The 17,016-nt window shown below is 33.0% G+C and overlaps 1 protein-coding gene across 1 annotated transcript; it reads left to right on the top strand.

The window, feature by feature from the left end:
• LOC139518877 (elongation factor 2-like) lies at window positions 1–17,016 on the top strand. Its single transcript, XM_071310530.1, has 13 exons — window positions 1–116; window positions 1,015–1,229; window positions 1,895–2,085; window positions 2,356–2,564; window positions 3,077–3,421; window positions 8,821–8,959; window positions 9,730–9,925; window positions 10,373–10,631; window positions 10,870–11,121; window positions 14,602–14,811; window positions 15,382–15,564; window positions 15,794–15,926; window positions 16,581–17,016. Exons 1-13 carry the CDS (start codon window positions 114–116, stop codon window positions 16,772–16,774), a joined length of 2,529 nt encoding a protein of 842 aa, XP_071166631.1. The 5' UTR covers window positions 1–113; the 3' UTR covers window positions 16,775–17,016.

Below are 17,016 nucleotides of genomic sequence, written 5' to 3'. Positions count from 1 at the left end.
AAGATATTTCAGAAAATTTATCACGTGATATTCCACACATCCTCTTCCGTCGAGTCATCCATTGGAGACAGCAGTGAAACTTATAGTGCTCGTCTACCAAGACTCGATCCAAAATGGTAAGACACATCGAGTTTTAGATTATATTTTATTGTGTTCTTTAAATATTTTTCTTGCTCCTAGTAAAATATAACGAGCCACTTTTCAACATTATTTGAATAAAACTACTTTTTTAAGTGCTCCAGACATTTCACCATTCCCATGTAATGACGTATGTCGATTTTGTGACGTCGAAATAAATAAATTTGAATCGTTTATATACATATTTATAAGATGAATTGACACAAATTTAAAATTTTGATGTGTTTATAACTTTGTCATCCGATTTTATAATTGTAAATTCAAACAATAACAAATGCTGAATTAAATCTGTCAAGTACCACATGTTGAACTTTGCCGGTTCAAATCTGGTCAGTTATGCAATATACGCAATATGCGATAATATATGATTGGATTAAGATCTGATTTGCATGGAATTGTATGAAAATCTTTCCTGTTGTCATTCTTGTCAAATGGGACTTGCTGACATAATCTTTTATACATGTACATGTATCAATGACGTCCCTTCTATACCCTTTCATTTACAGTACTCTATTGTGGATAGAGTTTCAAAATAATAAAATCCTTAATGTTGTACTATATATAGCTATTAAATATTCATAATTTCTAAATGGAAATTCCGATGTCTTGATGCATTTTTTATAGTACAAAACCCATTAGACGAGGATATGTCTGTTTACTGTTACCGTACTAACCTTGCTGTTGATCAGATGGTAATTTTATTTTTGGTGTACGGTGCCAAAGTAATTGAACTTGTGTCGCAGTGTTGTAACTTTTGAACAGCCTGGGGATGATATATCGCTGTTCACTGGAATATTGTTTGTTTTAAACTTCTTAAAATTTACTTCACCTGTGCTTATTCTTCATTAATCAAGTTTAAATTGTATTTCTTGTCAGGTGAACTTTACAATAGATCAGATCCGTGAGATCATGGATCGGAAAAATAACATAAGAAACATGTCTGTCATTGCTCACGTCGACCATGGCAAATCAACACTGACGGATTCCCTTGTAAGCAAAGCTGGTATTATTGCCTCTTCAAGAGCAGGTGAAACAAGATTCACAGATACCAGGAAAGATGAACAAGAAAGATGTATCACCATTAAATCAACGTAATTATATTAGATATTTAAAAAAAATTATAATCAAAATTATAATCGAAGCATTATAAAGAGATACTATCAATAAAATATGTGATATAGGTTTGTAAATAAAAGGAAAGTTAGTAAAAAAAAGTGGCTAAATATTGGTAAATTCATATTTATGGAGTTATTAATTGTATAATTAGTTTATACTGTATGTTGAAAAAAAGGTTTTAAATGTTTTTTTTCCTGCTAAATGAATAAGTCCAGATTTATGCATGATTAAAAGGCATTAACTTACCATTTATATAGAACAAGACCTCCTACTTATTTTTAATCAGTCTGTCAAATTGCCTATGGTATAAGTAGACCGAAACATTTTGGAAAGATGTTCTCCTCAGTAATATCTTTTTTTGCCATTTATTTGATATTAACAAAGTGCCGATGATTGAAGGTCAAAGAAACCGCTGAAACTTGAACAGAAATTTTTGCACATTTTACTAATATCTTCTGAACTTTAATTCTAGACTATCTTCCTTACCAAAAAAAACCCTGTTATTCTGAAAGCTGTAAAAGATTGGATCTTAACACATAAAGCACTCTTGTGTTTCTATTTTAAGTATGATAATGTGTTTATGTACCTACTTGTGTAAACTCAACAGCAAATATTAATTATAAATTTGTTTGACTTGCAGCGCAATTTCTCTTTACTATGAACTGAAAAAGAGTGATTTGCAGTACATCACCCAGCAAAAAGATCCTGATAACAGAAATGATTTCTTAATCAACTTGATTGATTCACCTGGCCACGTTGATTTCTCATCTGAAGTAACAGCAGCTTTAAGAGTAACTGACGGAGCTCTTGTTGTTGTAGATTGTGTGTCTGGTAAGTGTGCATGATCGTCATTTATGGAACTAAATATAATCTACAACCCAATATTGCTTCTCTACTGGTTAAAGTTTACACATAAGTTCTGATTGTGTGTTTTGTCAGATTGATGGGACAACACAGCCATTTCCCCTCTGTGAAGGCAAGAAGACATATGTTTGTATTTACAATGTTGGTCATCCTGAATTATTTCACTCAAATACCCATTCTCAACTCTTTTGAAACTTTGGGTACAATTTTTTACTGGAAATCCGCATCTTATTTCAGGTGTATGTGTACAGACTGAAACCGTACTTAGACAAGCAATTGGAGAAAGAATTAAACCAGTCCTGTTCATGAACAAGATGGACTTGGCCTTGTTGACACTTCAGATTGAAGCTGAACCTCTGTACCAAACTTTCCAGAGAATTATTGAGAACATTAATGTCATCATTGCAACATATGACATTGAAGGAAATCCCATGGGTGATTTAGCGGTAGGTTAATTGTGTGGCTAATTATAATCAGTCGGAGCTTTATAGACATAAATAAGTCTTTAATTTTGTTTTTCACTGGTAGAGGTCTAAATTTGTGTTTCATATTTTACACTCCCTTTTATTTAAAAAAAAACAAAAACAAAACATACAAATTGTTTGATTAATAATTTCTTAGAATTAGACAAGGCATCATAGGACATGTGTTGTACAAACAGTACAACAATTTCAAGTTGTACTTGAACATACCTGTTTGTCAATTCTAAAGTGTCACTCCTCTTGCATATGGCAGATCATAGGGGGACATAGTCCATATATAGTTTAATTGTTTAGAAAATTTAAAGAAGTTTTTTCAAGATCATGTACAATCCTCATATAAGACTGAGAATGGATATACTTTTACTTTGGGTGCAGAATCCTTTACAAAAATTTGAGAAGTCACTGTGTTTCAGTATTTATTTGACTGATGTATGAAATCAGAATAAATGAATAGACTTTTTTGAACTTAATTGCAGGTTGATCCTAAAAAGGGAACCGTAGGCTTTGGAGCCGGTTTACATGGTTGGGCTTTCACTTTGAAAGACTTTGCTGCTATGTACACAAAGAAATTTGGCATTGCTGAGGACAAACTGATGAAGAGATTGTGGGGTGACAATTTCTACAACAATAAAGAAAAAAAATGGGACAAAGAACCAAGTTCAGGTGATCGTGGATTTGTCAAATTCTGTCTATCTCCTATTTTCCAAGTATTTGATACATGCATGAAGAAGCCAAAAGAAGAAGCAATAGCTCTAGCAGAAAAAATGGGCGTCAAATTGACTGCAGAGGAAAAAGATAACCAAGAAAAGGGTCTTCTTAAGGTGTGTGTGAATATATTAAAATATTAAGTCATAATATAAATTATTAATCCAGAATTTGCCCTAGTGGTCAACAATGAATTCACACTATTCAGTCATTTCACTTTTATACTATAAACAGTGTTCCAGCTAGGCTGTTTTCAGAGGGCGCAGCGCCCGCCCTGTGCCCTTTTTACAGTTTCCAGGGCGCCCTGCCTTATTTGAAGATCGATTGTATATTTTGTTCGTATTGATATGATTGCTAATTACTAAATTTACCTGGCGAAAAGTTTATGACTTTGTTTAGGACCCCAAGCTAATCAACAGTTACAACTGGTGTCATAATCTGTTGTTATAGGTAATCTGTATATCGGATGGGTCATTAATGATCATCAACATTAATTCATTCAAATAGAATCGATCAGTCGGCAATTATCTTTGAAGAAATGTACATGTACATATGACAACTTGGGCACAATTTGCAATGTTTACCGTAGTTTCATGAAGAAAACATAATGACAAAGTTGAAAACCATAATCAACTCGTTGTGCACAGACATTGTGTTACTTGTTTTCCATGAAATAAATAGCAAATCAACACATTTGTCATTGACTGCCCTCATTTTTATACGAAAATAACAAAATCAGCCGCCATATTGTTGATCATATCTTCTACGTATTCCTCCAAAGAAGGAGCACACCCAAATAAAGAAAGATAACGCAATCTGATTTTTTCCTAGCATTGAGTAACCCACTTCACATATTCTAAAATATGTCTACATACTTTTTACTTAAGAATATATATGTTTAGGTATTATGAGTTATGGGAATTTAAGTTAAAGAGGGTCTTAGTAGCAGTGTTGGTAGGGTGCCTTGGTCATCTTTTTCTGTATTTATTTTTAATACAAATTTTCACTGTTGCTATATCCTAACATTGTTCATTTACTGAGCACAGCTGTTTTGTGCTGTATTGCCATTAAGCACAGCAGAGGTAGGAAGGTGAAACTGGTAAAGTGTGGCAGACCATAGAATGAAGCAGGTCACCTTTCAAAACATACTGCATATAAAGCTCAACTGTGCCAAGCAATGATCTAAAAACTTGTGTGACAAGCTGCTTGACAAGTTTTTCAGCCTAAAAAGTAGAAAGATGGAGTTCTATATGGGCTTATGATGTTGTTTTTGTATAACCAGTGATTCAACGAATAAACACAGTGATTGATAAATATCTTTATTAAAACATGTCCTTTTCATATTATCATATCACGTGTCAAATGCCCTTTTTATGCCCCACCTACGATAGTAGAGGGGCATTATGTTTTCTGGTCTGTGCGTCCGTCCGTTCGTTCGTCCGTCTGTCCCACTTCAGGTTAAAGTTTTTGGTCAAGGTAGATTTTGATGAAGTTGAAGTCCAATCAACTTGAAACTTAGTATACATGTACATGTGCCCTATGATATGATCTTTCTAATTTAAATGCCAAATTAGACTTTTGACCCCAATTTTACGGTTCACTGAACATAGAAAATGATAGTGCAAATTTCAGGTTAAAGTTTTTGGTCAAGGTAGTTTTTGATAAAGTAGAAGTCCAATCAACTTGAAACTTAGTATACATGTTCCCTTTGATAAGATCATTCTAATTTTAATGCCAAATTGGAGAATTTATTCCAATTTCACGGTCCACTAAACATAGAAAATGATATTGCGAGTGGGGCATCCGTGTACTGTGGACACATTCTTGTTCAGGATTGGCACCCTGCCCTTTTGAAATCCTAGCTGGAACACTGATAAAAGATATTTATCAGTCAATTAAATTGTTGAAAATCACACTAACTGGGAAAAAAAACACAGGATAAAATCACTCAGCATAAAGACTGTCATAACTTAATTACAAAAAGTGCTTCATATAAGCTTAACAAAAAAGTACCTCATGTTATTAACAGTGGGGCCAACACAGATGTGTCCTATCTCAATGATGTCTAGTTTTCACATGTTGTCCTTTGCAGGGACTAAACTTAACGCTCGCCCAGTCGCCCGTGGCGACCAGATTTTCGGTTGGGCGAATATATTTAGTCATCCTGGTTGCCCAGCTTGCGACTGTAAAAAAAAATTGAAGTAAATCCCATTTGTACCCTTTCCCCCGCGATATTAACGAAGACTGTTCCCAAAAGGAAACCTGTTTTGTCTTTTCAAAGCGATGTAGTAATATAGAATATTTCCGAAAACCAGTAGGTTTTTTCTAATAACCTAACCCAGTCGAACAGCTATGTTTTTAATCCGAAGTGACGATATGTCATATACCTCCTTCAATCAGCATGTTTTCTTAACTCTGCTAATTTTTATACGACCGCAAATTTTGAAAAAATTTTCGTCGTATATTGCTATCACGTTGGCGTCTGCGTCGTCGTCGTCGTCGTCGTCGTCCGGCGTCCGAATACTTTTAGTTTTCGCACTCTAACTTTAGTAAAAGTGAATAGAAATCTATGAAATTTTAACACAAGGTTTATGACCATAAAAGGAAGGTTGGTATTGATTTTGGGAGTTTTGGTCCCAACATTTTAGGAATAAGGGCCCAAAAAGGGCCCAAATAAGCATTTTCTTGGTTTTCGCACCATAACTTTAGTTTAAGTTAATAGAAATCTATGAAATTTTGACACAAGGTTTATGACCACAAAAGAAAGATTGGGATTGATTTTGGGAGTTTTGGTTTCAATAGTTTAGGAATAAGGGGCCAATAAAGGGCCCAAATAAGCATTTTTCTTGGTTTTTGCACAATAACCTTAGGTTAAGTAAATGGAAATCTATGAAATTTAAACACAATGTTTATGACCACAAAAGGAAGGTTGGTATTTATTTTGGGAGTTTAGGACCCAACAGATTAGGAATTAGGGGCCAAAAAGGGACCCAAATAAGCATTTTTCTTGGTTTTCGCACTATAATGTTAGTATAAGTAAATACAAATCTATGAAATTTAAACACAAGGCTTATGACCATAAAAGGAAGGTTGGTATTGATTTTGGGAGTTTTGGTCCCAACAGTTTAGGAAAAAGGGGCCCAAAGGGTCCAAAATTAAACTTTGTTTGATTTCATCAAAATTGAATAATTGGGGTTCTTTGATATGCCGAATCTAACTGTATATGTAGATTCTCAACTTTTGGTCCCATTTTCAAATTGGTCTACATTAAGGTTCAAAGGGTCCAAAATTAAACTTAGTTTGATTTTGACAAAAAATGAATCGGTTGGGTTCTTTGATATGTTGAATCTAAAAATGTACTTAGATTCTTGATTATTGAAGTTTTTTTGGTCCAGTTTTCAAATTGGTCTACATTAAGGTCCAAAGGGTCCAAAATTAAACTTTGTTTGATTTCATCAAAAATTGAATCCTTGGGGTTCTTTGATATGCCAAATCTAACTGTGTATGTAGATTCTTCATTTTTGGTCCTGTTTTCAAATTTCAAATTCTACATTAAAGTCCAAAGGGTCCAAAATTAAACTAAGTTTGATTTTAACAAAAATTGAATTCTTGGGCCTCTTTGATATGCTGAATCTAAACATGTACTTAGATTTTTGATTATGGGCCCAGTTTTCAAGTTGGTCCAAATCAGGATCTAAAATTATTATATTAAGTATTGTGCAATAGCAAGTCTTTTCAATTGCACAGTATTGTGCAATGGCAAGAAATATCTAATTGCACAATATTGTGAAATAGCAAATTTTTTTTTAATTAGAGTTATCTTTCTTTGTCCAGAATAGTAAGCAAGAAATATCCTATTTGTGCAATAGCAAGAATTTTTTTTAATTGGAGTTATCTTTCTTTGTCCAGAATCAACTTAAATCTTTGTTATATACAATATACAATGTATATACACTTTTTACTACCAACTGATAAATTTAAATAATCTTTACCATTCAGTGATAACAAGCAGTTTTTTTACATCTTAATATTTTATGATGTATTTAAATGAGTAGTTATTGTTGCAAACTCCATTAGAAATTTGAATTGATATCAGTTTTGAAAAAGGGAAACGGGGATGTGAAAAAAAAGGGGGGGGGGGTTAAATTTTTCTCATTTCAGATTTCATAAATAAAAAGAAAATTTCTTCAAACATTTTTTTGAGAGGATTAATATTCAACAGCATAGTGATTTGCTCAAAGGCAAAAAAAACCTTTTAAGTTCATTAGACCACATTCATTCTGTGTCAGAAACCTATGCTGTGTCAACTATTTAATTTTAGATTTAAAAAGTTTGAAGAAGAAATCTTTAATTGATTTGTAAAATCTTGGCATTTGTTTTGTGTAAAAAAAACCCATGTAATGTCAAAAATTTGATCACAATCCAAATTCAGAGCTGTATCATGCTTGAATGTTTTGTCCATACTTGCCCCAACTGTTCAGGGTTCGACCTCTGCGGTCGTATAAAGCTGCGCCCTGCGGAGCACCTGGTTTTACATGATTTCATTATTGAATAGTGTTTTCTTCTGAACTGTTCAATAAGCATCGCGAAAGGGATGTTTTCTAATTGTCCTCGGAGTCATTACAAGCCTGTGTTAGACAGTAACTTGTCCCTGAATCGCTATTTACAAAAAAATACTTAATGTAAAAACGAAACGCAAAGTCTTGTAAATAAATATCCCAATATTAAGTTTGATATCCAATCTTCAATTTAAACTTATTGCAAAATATATTTTGATCAACACTATTAGAGGATGGCTTGGATTGAGATAGTATTTATTAAAAAAAAAACAGCCATATTGTCAGGTCAACAGGAAGTTGAAAAAAATTAAAGGGAGACAATTTTGGCAGGAAATAACCTAAAATAAATATTGTCAAATCTTATAATACATTTCTGGTGGCAATAATTTAAATATTATAAGCTTTATTAAAAAAACTGTTTTGTTTCATACCATGACCATAAACAAGACTGTACTTCCTGTTTTACTTCTTGTATTTATGATCCTCCTTACATAGGGGCACTTATAAAATGCTTTTAATTTTAACAATTATGGAGAAAAAAAGTAACAGTTCTAAGCTTCTGCAATATATGCATTGTATTGTTGCATCAAAATAATATAATCCTCTCCCATCTCACCTGTTTTATTTATAAAACTCCTTACTTAGGAGCACTATCACCCTTCTGCCCTGAGTTTCAAGCTGGAACACTGTTAGTAAGTATATAAAAAGTTATTTTCAGTTTTATTTTCATTTAGTCTTTTTGTATAAAGATTGGTTGGGCTCCTAAAATTTCTACTGGGCCCCTTGAAAAAAATATCTTGGGGGCCCAGCTGGTCCCTAGACAAAAACAGTAAAGTTTAGTCCCTGCTTTGCTCTAAAGATTTCTGGTATATACTACAGTCTATTTCAAAATTAAACATGGAAACTAGTAAAATGATCAATTTCAATTTGAACCTTTATGGTCTGTTTGATTGTAGATTGTGATGAGGAAATGGTTGCCAGCTGGTGATGCATTGTTACAGATGATAGTCATTCATTTACCATCCCCTGTAACCGCACAAAAATACAGATGTGAAATGTTGTATGAAGGTCCACAAGACGATCCTTGTGCCACAGGTAATATCATATAGCAGGAAATCTTTGCAACTTTTGAAGAAAACAAACTCATTTGCCCAAAATTTAAAAAAATAATATAGGTATTTTATTTTTACTCCTCAAAATCGAAAGTGCTTTGAGAAAACAATTTAAAATAGAGTTAAACTTGTATACATTTTATTTAAATTTGATTTGACACGACCTATAACAGGTTTAACTCTGCCTGCTTGTATTGTTCGCAGTTTGTCAATCTTATTTACAATTCTTGAGCAAACTTTAATACAAAAAAGAAAGCAAGCAAAACAGCCAAACTTTTATTCAGCATTAAAAATAACAGCTCTAACAGATCAAACATGTCTTCTCAGTGTTTTACCCCTTCTTAAAGCGTGGGAAAATATAGCATTAACCATGCTACTTGTTCATGCCTTTACCAAATCATTGAATCATAAAACTTTGTTATTGACCATAGAACACTGATTTAAATGGGATTAAAGACAATTTCATTATATTTTTTTCACCTCTTCATCATCTATTCTTTCAGTGATGAATAATGCTACTCATGCCTTTATTATATAGGCTGATAATTCTGTGTCTTGTTTACACTAATATACACGTTCTGTTTAAAAAAAAAAATTCTACTGGTTTATAATATATCTGTACTATCTACAAGTAGAATATGTTGAAAACCTATGCTTCAAATTTCTGCTTAAACCACTGACAACAGAAAGAGAACTTTTATATATCTCAACTTATGATGAACCTATGTTGAGAAAAATTGCTTATTTTTTCAGCCATCAAAACATGCGATCCTCAAGGAGAGCTGATGATGTACATCTCCAAGATGGTACCCACATCTGACAAAGGTAGATTCTTTGCCTTCGGTCGTGTGTTTGCTGGTACAGTAAAAACTGGTATCAAATGCAGAATCATGGGTCCCAACTTTACTCCTGGCAAGAAAGAAGATCTATACGAGAAAAATATTCAAAGGTGAGAATATTTGACATCTGTCATATAAAAATGTTTCTATATGTTGTGAAATTTTGATGCAAAGCACAATTGGTCATTTATTTATTGGTATTGCATAGTCATTCTTGGTTTTATGGGTCATTTGTTATACTCCTGCTTTTAAAAAGTTGGGATGTACTGTTTTACCTCCATCCATTTGTCCCATCATTCTCAAGAACTAAAATCTACATCAGAAGGATTTCTGAAATTTGGTATAGGGGTTCATTTCAGTCCCCTATACTGTATGATGTGTTTCGATTCATCACTCAACAACAAATGCATATTTGGGCAGGTGTATCCCAAAGTTTATTGCTCACATTTTCACTTGTTTTAATTGTTCTAATTAATTAGATACATATAATATGCATATACAAAGATTTATTCTTGATGATGACTTTGGTGTTATATTCCAAAAAAAAATGATTTCAGAACTATTCTTATGATGGGGCGTTACACAGAACCAATTGAAGATGTACCATGCGGTAATATATGTGGATTGGTTGGTGTAGATCAATACTTGATTAAAACTGGAACTCTCTCCACCTACAAAGAAGCTCACAACTTTAGAACAATGAAATTCAGTGTCAGTCCTGTAGTAAGAGTAGCAGTTGAATGCAAAAACCCTTCAGATTTGCCAAAATTGGTAGAAGGATTGAAACGTTTAGCTAAATCTGATCCTATGGTACAGGTATGTATTGTAAATGATATTTTGGGTTTTAGTATTAGTTGCACTTCTGTAAATGACATGTACATTTACATTGTCACCCTAAGTCCATTAAAGATTGATGCTTAACAGTAATGGATGTTGGAACAAAATTTAATTTACAGAAAACAAATATCACAGATACAGACATGTATTAAGATGCAGATAATAACCATTCTATTGTCTAATGATAATTTCTTATCTTATATTTATTTACTTTTAGTGTATTATTGAAGAAACTGGTGAACATATTATTGCTGGAGCAGGAGAGTTGCATTTAGAAATTTGCTTGAAGGATTTGGAGGAAGATCATGCCTGTATTCCCCTCAAGAAATCAGACCCAGTTGTATCATACAGAGAAACAGTTTCAGAAGAGTCAAGTCTGACTTGTCTTTCTAAATCACCAAACAAACACAACAGGTTGTTCATGAGAGCAGCTCCTTTACCAGAAGGCTGTGCTGAAGCCATTGACAATGTAAGTTTCATGATATAACTGATCAACACTTTTTAGCTCACCTGGCCCCCAAGTGAGCTTTTCTCATCACTTGGTGTCCGTCGTTGTCTGTTGTCGTTAACTTTTACAAAAATCTTCTCCTCTGAAACTACTGGGCCAAATTTAACCAAACTTGGCCACAATCATCATCGGGGTATCTAGTTTAAAAAATGTGTCCGGTGACCCGGCCAACCAACCAAGATGGCCGCCATGGCTAAAAATAGAACATAGGGGTAAAATGCAGTTTTTGGCTTATAACTCAAAAACCAAACCATTTAGAGCAAATCTGACATGGGGGGTAAAATTGTTTATCAGGTCAAGATCTATCTTCCCTGAAATTTTCAGATGAATTGGACATTTCATTGTTGGGTTGCTGCCCCTGAAATGGTAATTTTAAGGAAATTTTGCTGTTTTTATACGACCGCAAATTTTGAAAAAATTTTCGTCGTATATTGCTATCACGTCGTCGTCGTCTCCGGCGTCCGAATACTTTTAGTTTTCGCACTCTAACTTTAGTAAAAGTGAATGGAAATCTATGAAATTTTAACACAAGGTTTATGACCATAAAAGGAAGGTTGGTATTGATTTTGGGAGTTTTGGTCCCAACATTTTAGGAATTAGGGGCCAAAAAGGGCCCAAATAAGCATTTTCTTGGTTTTCGCACTATAACTTTAGTTTAAGTTAATAGAAATCTATGAAATTTTGACACAAGGTTTATGACCACAAAAGAACGGTTGGGATTGATTTTGGGAGTTTTGGTCTCAACAGTTTAGGAATTAGGGGCCAAAAAAGGGCCCAAATAAGCATTATTCTTGGTTTTCGCACAATAACATTAGTTTAAGTAAATAGAAATCAATGAAATTTAAACACAATGTTAATGACTACAAAAGGAAGGTTGGTATTGATTTTGGGAGTTTAGGTCCCAACAGTTTAGGAATTATGGGCCAAAAAGGGACCCAAATAAGCATTTTTCTTGGTTTTCGCACCATAACGTTTGTATAAGTAAATAGAAATCTATGAAATTTAAACACAAGGTTTATGACCATAAAAGAAAGGTTGGGTTTGATTTTGGGAGTTTTGGTCCCAACATAATAAGGGGCCCAAAGGGTCCAAAATTAAACTTTTGTTTGATTTCATCAAAATTGAATAATTGGGGTTCTTTGATATGCTGAATCTAACTGTCATGACTGTGTATGTAGATTCTTAACTTTTGGTCCCGTTTTCAAATTGGTCTACATTAAGGTCCAAAGGGTCCAAAATTAAACTTAGTTTGATTTTGACAAAAAATGAATCAGTTAGGTTCTTTGATATGCTGAATCTAAAAATGTACTTAGATTCTTGATTATTGGCCCAGTTTTCAAGTTGGTCCAAATCGGGGTCCAAAATTAAACTTTGTTTGATTTCATCAAAAATTGAATAAATGGGGTTCTTTGATATACCAAATCTAACTGTGTATGTAGATTCTTCATTTTTGGTCCTGTTTTCAAATTGGTCTACACTAAAGTCCAAAGGGTCCAAAATTAAACTTAGTCTGATTTTAACAAAAATTGAAATCTTGAAGTTCTTTGATATGCTGAATCCAAAAATGTACTTAGATTTTTTATTATGGGCCCAGTTTTCAAGTTGGTCCAAATCAGGATCTAAAATTATTATATTAAGTATTGTGCAATAGCAAGTCTTTTCAATTGCACAGTATTGCGCAATGGCAAGAAATATCTAATTGCACAATATTGTGAAATAGCAAATTTTTTTTTAATTAGAGTTATCATTCTTTGTCCAGAATAGTAAGCAAGAAATATCTAATTGCAAAATATTGTGCAATAGCAAGATTTTTTTTTAATTGGAGTTATCTTTCTTTGTCCAGAATCAACTTAAATCTTTGTTATATACAATATACAATGTATATTCACTTTTTACTACCAACTGATAAATTAAAATAATCTTTACCATTCAGTGATAACAAGCAGTTTTTTTACATCTTAATATTTTATGATGTATTTAAATGAGTAGTTATTGTTGCAAACTCCATTAGAAATTTTAATTGAGATTAGTTTTGGAATAAGGGAAAGGGGGATGTGATTAAAAAAATTGGGTTCAATTTTTCTCATTTGAAATTTCATAAATAAAAAAGAAAATTTCTTCAAACATTTTTTTGAGAGGATTAATATTCAACAGCATAGTGAATTGCTCTAAGAGAAACAAAAATTTTAAGTTCATTAGAACACATTCATTCTGTGTCAGAAACCTATGCTGTGTCAACTATTTAATCACAATCCAAATTTAGAGCTGAATCCAGCTTGAATGTTGTGTCCATACTTGACCTAACCGTTCAGAGTTCAACCTCTGCGGTCGTATAAAGCTACGCCCTGCGGAGCATCTGGTTGGTTATTATCTTGAATATTATTATAGATAGAGATAAACTGTAAACAGCAATAATGTTCAGCAAAGTAAGATCTACAAATAAGTGGCCATGACCAAAATGGTCAGTTGACCACTTTAGGAGTTATTGCCCTTTATAGTCAATTTTTAACCATTTTTCGTAAATCTTAGTAATCTTTTAGAAAAATCTTCTCCTCTGAAACTACTGGGCCAAATTCAACCAAAGTTGGTCATAATAATCATTGGGGTATCTAGTTTAAAAAATGTGTCCGGTGCCTCGCCCAACCAACCAAGATGGCCGCCATGGCTAAAAATAGAACATAGGGGTAAAATGCAGTTTTTGGCTTATAACTCAAAAACCAAAGCATTTAGAGCAAATCTGACATGGGGTAAAATTGTTCATCAGGTCAAGATCTATCTGCCGTGAAATTTTCAGATGAATCAGACATTCCGTTGTTGGGTTGCTGCCCCTGAAATGGTAATTTTAAGGAAATTTTGCTGTTTTTGGTTATTATCTTGAATATTATTATAGGTAGAGATTAACTGTAAACAGCAATAATGTTCGGCAAAGTAAGATCTACAAATTTTTTTTTCTACATATTTGTCATTAATACTAATACAACTACATCAGTAGTCTATTATATAAGTTCAACTATTCATACTGTTGGCGGCAATTTCAAATTAGAAGACGAATTTTCATTTCTGTTAAATTTGGGAATGGGGGTTCAAATTAGCGGTAGTCCAAGGTCTGCGACCTTCCTATTTTTAATTGGATAGGTTGCTAGCAATGCCTGACTGACCTTCCACTGGAAAGAAAATAGTTCTGTATTCTGAAAAATAACTTTGCAAACCTTTTCAACAAAGTCTCCAAATAAACGATCTTAAAACTTATTTTCATCATTATTATTCATGACAGCTATGTTCATTTTGTTCAACCGCTAGCTTTATACAGAAAAATCGCCGACAGATAATGTGTAAATTCGAGTAAAATCTTATTATTTTCATCATTTATGTTCAGTATATCATCTTGTCTGAGTGTACTTAAGTTGTGGAAACTGATGATGTGTTTATATTATTGATTAGGGTGACATTGCTCCACGTCAAGAGATTAAAGAGAGAGGAAGGTACATGGCAGACAAGTTTGACTTTGATGTTGGAGAAGCCAGGAAGATCTGGTGTTTTGGACCTGAAGGAACTGGTCCTAATTTGTTGATGGATGTAACAAAGGGAGTACAGTATCTGAATGAAATTAAAGACAGTGCTATTGCTGGATTCCAGTGGGCAACCAAAGAGGTATGTACTGAAATTAAATCACTGGAATATAAAGATTTTTGTACCTGATTGAAAATAAAGGATATTACAACAGTTTGAATTTTGAACAATAAAAAACTGAGCCAGTTGGACATTTTTAGCTCTCCTGGAGTTATTCTCATCACTTGGCAGTAATTGTCATTAAACTTTTACAAAAATCTTCTCCCAAAACAATGAGCAAATTGGATCTAAACTTGCCAACCATTGTGATTGGAGTAACTATGAAAAAGATGTGGTTTGATTGCCAATTGAGAACACTCTTCACGAAAGTCCAAACGGCGCAGAAATAAGTGATTATAGGTCACTGTAATGCCTTCAACAATGAGCAAAGCCAATACTGCAAAGTCTGCTATTAGAGACCCCGTTTGAGAATTTGTCCAATAATACTGTCTGCCAACCAAAATGACTGACATGGCAATAGAACATTATTGTTCATATGTTTCATATTTAAAATGGCTTACAAACTTACTGTTTCTCTTGAGTATATTGTTGAAAAGCTTGAATTAGAATTTATCACAATCAATTTGAAATTTGCTCATTCATTATTTCTAGGGTGTATTGTGTGAAGAAAATGTAAGAGGTGTTCGTTATAACATTCATGATGTAACACTTCACGCTGATGCCATCCACAGAGGTGGTGGACAAATCATCCCAACAACAAGAAGAGTATTGTATGCATGTCAGCTGACAGCTAAACCAAAAATTATGGAACCAGTTTTCTTGGTAGAAATTCAGGTATGAACAGTGTTTCATTAACAAATTGGTAGATGTATTAAAACATAAAGAAGATTCATTAATGTGAAATTTTAAGAATGTTTTTTAACATACCTTATTAACTGAAGGAAAGTTTTGTGGTTTATTTAATAGTTTTGGTTCAAGATTCATGTTTTTGTTGACTATTAAGAATGATGTGATTTCTTTAAAACCAAGAGCATGTGTTACTCCATATATTGTTTATTTACAGTGTCCAGAACAGGCAGTTGGTGGTATTTACAGTTGTCTCAACAAGCGTCGTGGTCAGGTATTTGATAATCAACAGATTGGTAATACACCACAGTTTATTGTCAAGTCTTATCTTCCAGTAAATGAATCATTTGGTAAGAATCATAAATCTTGACTATTAAGGTAGCACAATACAAAGATTTTTTCACTCCCAATCAGACAACTTTAAACTGATGTAATTCATTTCATTCTTCTTTATATTTTATAAATGAGGTACCAAAAGAAAGTGTCTATATTGATTATTCATGAACTAAACGCCACCATAATAATGATTAAATGCATGCAATGCGACTTTTAGCATCCTTGACCAGTAATTGTTCATAGTAATCAAAATGACTTGTTTTAATAAACTATTAAGAACATTTTTTACACTGAATAAACATGGGTTTTTGTGTGTGCTGAGTGCCAAAAATTAAAGAATATTTTTGTCTATATTTCATTGTGACCATAGATTATTATAATATTAAAACTTTGACTTCAAGGAATTTCACCTCAATAAATATGAGACAATTAGACAATATTATAGTCAACTGTACAAGTTATACAATTGGATGCTCTTTTGTTTTGTAAACAGTTTATGTTTAGTATGACTTTTGTTATCATACATAGACCAAGTTTTTAGTTTGTCATTTGAATATCATCATTCCTAGGAAAGCCACACCTGTTTTATTGAAAATTTTGTAGCTAAAATATTTAAAACCTTTATATTCTTTGACTGTCTATTTTATAAATTATGATTGTTTTTTCAGGTTTTACTGGTGACTTGAGATCATCAACTGGTGGTCAAGCTTTCCCACAGTGTGTGTTTGATCATTGGGCAGTCATGCCAGGAGACCCATTTGACAGTACTTCCAAACCAGGAGAAGTTGTCACTGTTACAAGAAAACGTAAAGGAATGAAAGAAGGCATCCCCGCCCTGGACAATTATCTTGACAAAATGTAAAAAGAGTGATCTTAAAGTGCTATTTCATCATGAAAAGTTGATCAGTGAAAATTTTATTTGAACTATTGAATTGCAAAAAAAATATTTATTTATTGGTTCTGTTTTAAGTTATATTTTTAAGGTGAAACACACAAGCTGGATACAGAAAAAAAAACTAGTGCTATACACATGATTGAAATAATAAATCTGAAAGGAAGAAAGAACATCCTCAATAAAATAAGCTAAGAAAAAGAAGAATAAAA

The sequence above is a fragment of the Mytilus edulis genome, chromosome 4, assembly GCF_963676685.1.
Source record: "Mytilus edulis chromosome 4, xbMytEdul2.2, whole genome shotgun sequence".
NCBI lineage: Eukaryota > Metazoa > Mollusca > Bivalvia > Mytilida > Mytilidae > Mytilus > Mytilus edulis.
The sequence above is the reverse complement of the archived record's forward strand: the minus strand, read 5'-3'. Positions and strand labels throughout refer to the sequence as shown.